The sequence below is a fragment of the Lepisma saccharinum genome, chromosome 14, assembly GCF_977018435.1.
Source record: "Lepisma saccharinum chromosome 14, izLepSacc3.1, whole genome shotgun sequence".
In the NCBI taxonomy this organism is placed as follows: Eukaryota; Metazoa; Arthropoda; class Insecta; order Zygentoma; family Lepismatidae; genus Lepisma; species Lepisma saccharinum.
This window is the reverse complement of record NC_139242.1, coordinates 48,520,793-48,531,398: the sequence shown is the minus strand read 5'-3', so window position 1 is coordinate 48,531,398 and position 10,606 is coordinate 48,520,793. Positions and strand designations below refer to the sequence as shown.

Genomic DNA, 10,606 nt, shown 5'->3' with positions numbered 1-10,606 from the left:
ATACAACTCTATAAACAAAAATGCAATAATTAAAAATTATGTTTTTGTGAGTTTTAGTGAATGGTAAAATACGTGTTTGACACTCATGGAATAATTAGTTATTATTTCTTTTTAATGATGATATATTTTATAAATACTATAATTAATAAATAACTGCACATATATAATCAACAAAGGAAGCAGTGATTCAATGACGAACTGGTTTCTAGAATTTTAATTAAAAAAAGTGTGGGCCTGTGAGGCCCCCTCCTCAGGTAAGTACATTACTTGTATGGCACGGAGGGATCCCGGGTTCGAATCCTGGCTTGGGCATGGGCGTTTGTGATGTCTATTCATCAATTTCATCATATCATCACTCATCCCCACTTCGAAAAATTAGCCAAAATTGGCACAAGAAGCGAAGTGAAATAAATCAAATCAATGGCACGGGTAAGCTATTGATAATACACACACGGACGCATGAATATTACAAATTTGGACAGCTTGAAATAAGGACGTTACGGGAACGAGTGGCTCAACCCTTCTATCCACCTTATTCGCTTTTGATTCAATACCCGCTTAACTTGTGGGTACAACAATTTACATGTCTGTAGCGTTATTCAATTCTTAGATATTGATTTTTGACTTTCCATTGGCTGCCATAGACAGACAAGCAATCAGACGGAGATTCTTCTAGCACCTTAGGTTAGTATTGGGTAGACGATTCTTTCCACCGAATTTTAAGTTTCTATCCTTAGCAGTTTCTGAAGAATCGACAGGCATAGATTGGTTGTTTAGAAGAGACCACTGTAGAAAAATCATAGTTTCCCCCGTACTGAGGCAGGCAGCAAACAACGTCGACGGACTTTGCTCTCAACCCACCAAATTTTGCATTTATGTATCGGGTGGTTTCGAAACTATATTCCTTTTCCGGAATGTCTGGGGTAAGGGAACGCGAACGCGTCCTGCGCGCATGTTGCGGTGTGTGCCTCGTCCAATGAACGCGCGGAGGAGAGGGGTCGCACGGGAGGAGGCGACTCGACTGGTCATTCGCGGTCCACTAGTTCTGTGGGAATTCTGCATTCAGGAGGGCGCCGCATAGTCTGGCCCCGCCCACAAGCTTTTCCCTCTGCGCGTCGCTACTCCAGACATTCCGGAAAAGGAATATAAGTATTAATCGTGTGTCGATTTTTTTTTTTTCAATTGTTTGACCCACGCAGACCGACGGCCGTGCCAATCAAAATAATTCATGTCGCCTTAAAGTCGCGTTCACTAGGACTTCATTTCCAGGAAATTTTATATCTTCACATTCCCTAGTTTCGGAAATATCGACAGGTCGCTTGTGATCGATTGTTGCCACTCTCGCTCAGACGCATCAAGTCCCGTACCCGGCATTGACAATTTTTCAGATTTTGCAAGAATTTGTTTTGTCCTTGCATAAATAAATGGGTTGTTTGTGGCGAGAGGTAGGTTGCAGAAGTCTTCAATTTTAGGTAATTTTAGTTTTGTAATCGTTGATGCAAGGCAACCGGAAGTCCCGATTTAATTTGGACAGTTCTTCAATTTAACCCTTGTCCCGATTTCTTTCGAACTGTAGTTGCGATGCTAAAATGCCCTTGGTCTGTGTGTGCTTGGCGTTAAATGAATCGTTGCTAATATGAATAATTTAATTTATAAATATATTATTTTCTAAACGTACAATTATGATGGCTGTTCAATGGTAGCCGTGAAAGAAAATAAAAGGAAATTTGAAAACATTGTTAATTTGCATTCGACCCACTTCTGAGAATTGGATGTAAACAATAAGCGCCAAATGAAAGCCGTGTGGTAGCCTTTGTCTGTAAGTGACTGTGTTACTGATTGTCGGGTGGTCATTGTGTGTCCAGCTCTAGCTTCAATATTAGAGGAGAAGGTCTAAATATGGGCGAAGGTTTAAATATGGGTTTTGGAGTTATCAGCGCTCCCGGGTGCTGCAGCCTGGCAGAGGCTATGGGAACTGGTTATCTGCCAATTCGCAAAAGAAAGTGGTGGTTAGTTTCGGCCTTGGACGCTGTTATAGAATTGCGACCTCCGAAAACTTTTTGCAGGTATGTTTTAACTCAGCGTTTTCTGAATTCTAATCTGTTTTGTATAAGTTATGATATTAGCGGTACATAAAACATATATGGGCTTTTATAATGCCATGATTTGTTTGTGAAATACGTACCACAGAGAGCGAAAATAAATTGAAGAAGAAAAATAGCGTTATGGTCTAACTATGGGCTATGACATGAGGTCTAATGTTGAGATCAGATTTCCAACAAATATTTGGATGTTTTTCTTAATTTCGATTTTTCCCATTCCACGTGATTTTCAAAACAACAGATTATTCATAAATATGAATTTTATAATGTTTTAGCAATAAATTACTGTTTTTTAAAATTTTAATTGCTTTTTGTGATATTGCCACTAGTAGCCCATATTTAAACCACAATTTTGAAATACATCACTTTACCATTTTCTGGAAATTGTTTTTTTTAAAAAAAAAATGGAGACCTTCTATACTTTAGCATGCTACTACATTTAAGTATATATTTCATAGATATGCATTTTAAAAGCAGGTGCTTGATATATTAATGTTTTTTCCTCCGAAAATGACAAAATACAAAGGGGGGCCCATATTAAGACCTTTTCCTCTACCGTAGCGTTGTTAGTCATATCTAATACTCCAACAGCATATCGGATCTTTTCTTTTTCACCACATTTTCTGATATGCCCAACCCCCTGAAAATACTAGGTATACTGGCCTGAACGGATCAGCTGATTGAGATAGGTTTTCTTGTTCACGTTTTATTTTTATAGCACTTGCAGTTTCAGAAATACTGACTCGACATTCGCAAAGGGAACTTTTTGGTTGATCAGTTAGCCTAAGTTTGTACTGTAATACGACCCAAGAGGAAGGTACAATGTGCTAATTTACCTTTCCCTCAGAGATGATCCACCACGGCGAGATGGGGACTCCGATGGACCAGTTGTCGTTCGAGGCCTCCGCCACGTCTCCCGGCAATCCCGGCCAGCAGCACTCGCAGAGGACGAAGAGGATGCGGACATCGTTCAAGCACCACCAGCTGCGGACCATGAAGTCGTACTTCGCCATCAACCAGAATCCGGACGCCAAGGACCTCAAGCAGTTGGCTCAGAAGACTGGCCTGTCGAAGAGGGTGCTACAGGTGAGATATGGATCCAGAGGGCACGGGAATAAATAAGATTATTCATCAAATAGGATATTTTTCTGAGTTGGGTGTTGCAAATGGTTGCAAGCAAAGTTGTGGCACAAACGGAACTAAATTCTTGAGAGGGACACCGGAGAGAATCCTGATAATTCGCCAGTACCGCAGTAAAAATGTTCTGAAAATAGATTTATTTCTGTATGTATTGTCGTTTTCCCTCTGAATTATTACCAAATGTAAATTCTGTACATGTCATCACCAACACTGCCAGTTTGCTGCTATCATAACTGTCAGACTGGCATTTGCGTATTAGGTCATGAGTTTCGATGATTTTTTTTATTTTAAAATTACAATTATGTACCATAAAATGCAATTTCTACAGAAACAAACGCAGTAACCAGCTGAATTATAAATCAGTTGTTGTTAATTGGCTCTTGAGTGTTTTCATGTTATGCAAGGGGAAAGTAATTTAAACCACTTGCAAATGTTGTATCTATACACTACATGTAGAAACCTTGTCTTTCGAAATTACAGTAAAGAAAAACATGATTCTTTACTCGAAATTGCTTGTAAGCGGATACACTTACAAGCTAAATACATTTTCATTCATTATAATTCGGGAAGTAATGCAAAATCACTTTATAATTTTTTAACGTTTTCCGTGAATTTTTACCATATTTTGCACATGTTCTGTGAAGAACACCACGAAAATCTTCAATTTTCTACTCTGTAGGTTGAATATGTTCGATAACATTTTATCGGGGCAGTAGCTTTCACAGAAAATCCTCTTTTAACTTTATGAGATATGAAGTGAATCAATTGTTTCGTTACAATAATAATATTGTGTGTATAGGCCTGCACATTGAATGTGTTAATTACATTTTAAGTTCACTAGTTAGAGATTGTCTTGCTTCAGTACGATGTAACTCATGCGGTTTATAGGCTACGACCTATCTACAACCTGACATACCAGCATGTTTTATCTTATCTTAAGTACGTTTAGGAAATTTTAAGAATAGTACTTGAACTTAATTTAATTATTTCCTTTCTGTATCAAGTCACAGACATTTAGTTACAGATAGATTCTATGATCATATATTATAATTGTTAGCACAGGGACATTTTGTTAATTATCAGGCCAGGTTGAACCAGGGGCTGGGGAGGTCGAGTCTGTAGCTATATATAGGCTAGAATTAGAATGTCCCTAGAAAGTATTCCAAGACAGTTTTATACTTTCCGTTGTCTGCGCCAGGAGTACTTCAAAATGTATTACCATTAAAAAATCTTACAATAATAATAAACATACTAATCTTGTAAGACGCACTAATAAAGAAATATCAATAAATTGATCTGTAATTTGAACAAAAAATAATAATTTTCCAGTGATTGACAACTGTAACGAAAATGTCAATACAAGATGGGTAGAGATGAGTAGCTTCAGTGGGAAAAATGACTTCATAGTAAAAAATAGTCATGGTTGTTAAATAGGCCTTATCAAGGTGCAATAACCTCATTTTCTCTGAGAGGCATTTAGTTAATAGATACGAGTAATTCAATGCAATCTTATGTAATTGCAACTAGAAAGAACTCCAACAAATCTATTTATTTTCTATTATCAGCGAAACGTTTTCGAGGAAATGCCTTTTTAACACAGGCCAAAGGTTCTGTGGGATCTTAATATTAACTTTCTGACAAGCTAATCTACTATGCATTTTTCAACTGACATAGGACAATTTCTAACTAGTGGACTTGATATTAAATTGGACACATTCATTTGGCTTTTTAAAAATATAATAAATAAAAGTATGTGCCGGTTTAAAGTATATTTCAACTTAGTTTATTGAAGTGGTACAATGAATATTAATTCATAATATGTGTATTTTATGTATTAATATAAATTAGTTCATAATATATGTGTGTTTTTATGAGTATGTTGTATTAACACCAGATTTGTTCAAAAACCTCAAGGTCTTGCTTTACATATTAATATTAAAGTGTTCTTTTTTCTATGATTTACTTAATGTGATTCGGAGTTAAAGCAGACTAGAATACAATACTTTTCACATTTTAACTTTTGTTCTATAAATCGAAGACCCTTAAAGTAGTTAATACACAGATAACTGGGTGCATACTGCAGGAACGGCGCACAGTTTTTTTTTCTTGCCAACAACTTTCAAATAGGCGATTCAGCCAAACTTGCCAAATTAGGTATTTCTGGGATTAAACACCTCTGGAGCTTATACAACACAGCAAATTCTAGAGTTGCCGAAGCGTGATGCTGATCACACTTCCACATGAGAGAGTAATACAAGACCTGGAGCTCTTGGAACAACCCTCTGAACAGTGCAATATTTATTCAATCTTTGCAAAGAATATGGATAAACTTAATTTATTTTCTGACCTTCAGGCGCTAATATTCGTACGAGGTCTGTTAGGAAAGCAGCAATACTGATGTTAGACAAGTGTTTATTGACAAGCATTTTCACTGACAAAATGTGATCCTTTTCCACTAGTTTCCTCTGGGAGCAACTGGCTGATCCGATGATGTGAGGGCGGTGAGGGCGACCTCATCACGTATGAACCGACCAAGAGTCAAATGATCACGTGACCCCATGCTGACTGCAGGCGAGATAATTCTGCTAGAGCACAAGAGCACAAGAAAAAGAACTGAAAGGGGAGAGGAGTTATTCAAGTTTCAGTAATTTTGTGCGAATTTTATGCACGATATTGCACTTTTGCACAAATGTATGTAAATTTATAATTTGTTTTAGTTTGTCAAAGTTCAAGCCCACTTTATGTTCAGATGGGGTAGTAGGGATTGGATCCACAGTTTAAAGTGGGACCCAAATCGCTGTCGAAACCCGAAGCCTTGATTACAAGGCATGGCCACTACACCATCGGTGAGGTACGTGGAATTTCAAGAACATACTGTGGTAACGCTGCCTCAGTGTGTACGTAGAACCCTCCTATTCAATCGAGGTAACACTATGATCAGGCAGGCATCTATGTGTAAAACCTGTATAGTCTACGTGAACATCATCAAAATATGAGTAAAACTTAATCCCATTGAACAATACAACTTCTGGGGCATTTTCAAGGAGTATGTAATGTTTAGAAGGTTGGCTACTACCAGGTTACTCGTTTAGTACCTCATAATTCAGCAGCTCAATAATTGTCGTAATGATTACGCCAAAAATGTACTTTACCAAAAAGCAAGAGCGCTAAATAGCTATAAATAACCTACATAAAATCAGTAGCTCTGCCTTCTTACCAGATCTTGTACGTCTGTTCTGTTAGAGTAGGCTCCGAGACAATGTAACCTTGCAGCAGGATTTTGGGTATTAATCCGCGTGTGTGAAAAGGGCGCAGCGTCCTAAGAGCTGAGAAAATAGTACGAGGGGTGCAGGGAGTGACCCTTTTTGAAGACACCCAAATGTCAACCTCACTTTCAAGTAGTACACCGTGGACTGCATTTTGCAGACTAGCGAGGCTCTGGCGTCTGGATTGGTTAAGTTGGTGTTTTAAGTTCACTTTATGCACATAAGGCTAATCGGGGCTGGGCCTACAGTTTAAACCACTATGTGCCTCGAATCGAACCCCTTGATTATAAAGCGACGACGCTATGTGGCGTCTGGACTCACAGCCAGTATATTTCTCTGTAGGGCTCGTGTTGTGTTGTTCTTATGTTTGCAGCCATCTCATCTCATCATCATTCATCCTCATCTTTCGCGATTAGCCAAAGGTGGCAGAAAAGCTAAGCAAAATAAACTAAATCAAAATCGCACGGTAAGAAACGTAGGCGACAACCGTGTTAAATTTTCGAGTTCGATTGGATCTTGGCTTTCATTGTTCCTTCCTCGCAACAGACTGTCCAGTTGGCGGATCTATAGTTCCAAGTTCGCCTGTATAACCGTATAGCTGCATAACCAATGTTATCATTTTGAGTACATATTAGAGATGAAATGATTGTTTTGTTCCAGGTGCAAAATTGCGTCAGGAAAGAACATGTCTAAGCGGGACTATGTTCTGCGCACGTACATATCTTGACTGCAAGGTTGACTTGTCTCAGAGAATAGATGACTATGCGTACAGTTTGTTATGTTATGGTCCCAAGGGCTCCTACATCTCATCTCACAGATCCCAATGTCCCGTTCTTCCCCTTGCAGGTGTGGTTCCAGAACGCTAGAGCGAAATGGAGGCGGAACATAATGCGGCAGGAGGGGCAAGCGCAGCAGACGAGCGGCCAGCAGACCTCGGAGCAAGACGGTAGCGCCAGGTCGAACCTCACCCACCCAGCAGCCCCACACCTGGGGGACCCCCTTGGGGTGGGTCAGCCCCTTCCGGACATTCCTCCACCCTCCGTGCCCCCAGAGGACCAAACCACGCAAACGTTGACCTTTGGAGAACTTTACTAACCTTGTTTTCAGATCACTCCAGTTGTCCCGCATTTCAACGTGTCCCCAGCATCCGAGACCGCTGGACCAACGCAGGAGAGACAATGGACCAAGCAAGATCTCGCGGTGGAGTGTCCTGAGAAGGAAGAAAAAGCAGTTTGTGATAACGATACATATCAGTGTTCAACTACGGCTTGCGATAGTGACGGTGCCAAATTTGTCAGAATCATGTACGAGAAATATTCAGCTTCTTAGACTAAGACAGATTGTAGATGATGAGACTTCCTATTTAAAGACAAACAATAGTACAAAATAAGCTACGAAAGTATTCTTGTAAACTCGAATGTGTGCCATTCCTGTTAGTCATCGCGTTTGGATCATGTCTGTAGCCTCTAAAATGACTTCCATTAGACAACAGGTCTATCTTCATTAACGACATATTTAAAAATGTCCCTCATCACTAAAGTCCGGATTATATGTAGTTTACATATATTTTGCCAAGAAAAAATTACACTAATCGGGGAATTATGGTGTTGGGTACGATATACATGAATTCCACGTTCATATTTTTACATATTGTGAGATACTTTATATAATTTTCTGTTCAGAATACATATTTTTACATGAAACGTGAATTTCAAGTTACATATTGTGAGGTATCTTACATATTTTGTGTTTAGAATACGCGTTTATAGTGAGTAATGCAAAAATATGTATGGAACAAGCATTCCAAATGTGATTTCCTCCCAAATTACTACGCATTACTGAAAGTATGCACTTACTTCTTTAAAAAATAATATCTCCTTGAAATTTACACTAAATGTGTGTTCACTATTTGACAGACAACTTTCATCTTTGAAAGGAAATTTTGTTTCATGTTATAGACATTTATTTGCATTTTACAGTGAAAAATGTCTGGCTACATCAAGTACTGAATTGTACCCAAAACTGTTATCAGTGATGTTATGAGTTTATTATAATCATGAACTTTTCAGTAATTTACCACATCACAATTTCCGATTTCCAAATAACGTAATGAAATAAAGATATTGAGAAATTAAGTTAGTATGACTACTTTTTCCTTACTGTCAGGAACCAGAATGAAGGAATATATATTTTTATAATATTTCAATGTTTTTCTGTACATATTTCGTATGTATCTGCATCAAATCCTGGTCTTATTCACACCGAACAACCTTGCTAATATTTCTATTATACACCTAGTCACACACAAGCATTCAGTGCAATCCATCCACACGAAGGTAATCTAGGGATAGGTAATACTACATTTTTACGTGTATACGTAGCTATATAAAGAGATCTATGTTTATATTTTAACAAAGTATTTGAAAATATCGGTGTGCTCTTTCATATTATTATTATTATTATTTGGAAACAGTCGTTTCTGAGATAAGTCTAAGGCACTGCCAAGTTTTAAGTATACGAAAAATTTGCTAATCTAGTCCTGTGTTCTTTGTGCCCATGTACTTAGTGGTCATGTACATTTTCATTAATGATTTATACCGTGAAGGCTGCTCCATTCTTTGCACACATTCATGAATTGTGGGATAATTCACACGAAAACAGTATTATACCACCAAGATATCATATTATTTGCCATGGTGTTTGAAGAGCCAATATCATTACCTCCATTTTGGACACAGTGTTGCCAATTTTATTGTTTGCTTTCTTGTGCTCTGCCAAGATAGTTCTGTGGTTTATGATTCATCATAAATTGCAGTTTTATAAGATGGAATTTAATATCTGCACCAAATGTCTTTATTTATAAATAATAATAATGAATTATTATCTATTAACTAGGCAAAAATGTTCGTTTGTGAGTGTTCAAGTTCATCTAATCATCCTTACCATTATCGCCTCCGCCAAAATGGCGGAAATGCAGCGGCATGCCCAGGATTTTCGAATGGGAAGGGTTACGTATACTTTTTATTGATAGTCAGCCCTCATTTTGTCATATTTTCCTATCTTTGACGTTATTTTTTTTAAAATACTGGGACAAAGGGGGGAAGTTATAACCCTCACCAACACCCCCCCCCCTGAGGCACGCCACTGCGGAAATGTGACATAAAATAAGAAAATGCACAATTAATTGCAACGCCTGCTACAAAAGAAAGTAGGAAACAACATTGTATTAATTGAAGGGCTCGAGAGTGAAACATGGTAAGTGACATTTTGGTCATTTCTGAGTTCATTAAGAAAAAAGGATATTAGAAGCTATACTGTAGATAAAGTGTTTTAGTGTTATGTTTACCAAATTCAGAAGGCTTAACTGAGTCCAATGCAAATTGTATGACATGGCAATTTCACTCGAAAATTGAAGGATGGCACATTTTACATAGTAACTCAAAAATGACCAAAACGGCACTTACCATGTTTTACACCTGAGCCCTTCAATTAAGTTTATAATCAGCCACCATTGAACTATCAATCTTTTAACATCTGCCATATTGTCGGAAATTGAACTTACATTATCTGTATTATTTGCCCATGTCACACACCCTTATTTATTGGCACAATATCTTTGTAAACCGACAAAAATATTAACTTTCCATTGGTGACGTTTGCTGTTTTGCAACTTTCTCTCATTTTGCTCGTTCGGCACACACTTTCCATCGCCCCCCCCCTCTCCCCTTTCACCCCCGTAGCTACAATTCTGGTTTCTGTCTTCCGGCAATGTCTTCATTTCTCTGTAGTTTCTACAAATTCTCGTATTGAGCCATTTGTTTGATACAATCCATCCTGGTTATGCCAATGTATTTTTTTGCTGCTACTATTCCTACAATTGTGGTTTTCCTTATTCCCTCGTGGATCAGTAACTTCATCTCATCCTGCTTCTTCGTTACATCATAATCTTCCAGAGGATTCTCACGATGTCTTCGATTTAACCTGCCTATCCATTTGATGTTCAACATTCTTCGCTAGCATCACATTTCCGTTTCAGCCGTTGCTGTCCATGCCTCTCACATACAGTGCTATTCCACAGACGAATGTCTTTTAAGGAAA

The 10,606-nt window shown here is 38.2% G+C and overlaps 1 protein-coding gene across 1 annotated transcript; it reads left to right on the top strand.

The window, feature by feature from the left end:
* The first annotated feature begins 2,951 nt into the window (after positions 1 to 2,951).
* LOC145998354 (uncharacterized) lies at positions 2,952 to 7,837 on the top strand. The gene is made up of 3 exons (XM_083134762.1): positions 2,952 to 3,188; positions 7,355 to 7,513; positions 7,616 to 7,837. Exons 1-3 carry the CDS (start codon positions 2,952 to 2,954, stop codon positions 7,835 to 7,837), a joined length of 618 nt encoding a protein of 205 aa, XP_082990888.1.
* Positions 7,838 to 10,606: the final 2,769 nt, after the last annotated feature.

What these genes read in the sequence shown, in the direction of transcription:
- LOC145998354 (XM_083134762.1), top strand. Translation starts at nt 2,952, where the DNA reads ATGATCCACCACGGCGAGATGGGGACTCCGATGGACCAGTTGTCGTTC. An exon ending in TGTCGAAGAGGGTGCTACAG is followed by an intron (nt 3,189 to 7,354) that starts GTGAGATATGGA and finishes TTCCCCTTGCAG; the next exon opens with GTGTGGTTCCAGAACGCTAG. An exon ending in ACCTGGGGGACCCCCTTGGG is followed by an intron (nt 7,514 to 7,615) that starts GTGGGTCAGCCC and finishes CCTTGTTTTCAG; the next exon opens with ATCACTCCAGTTGTCCCGCA.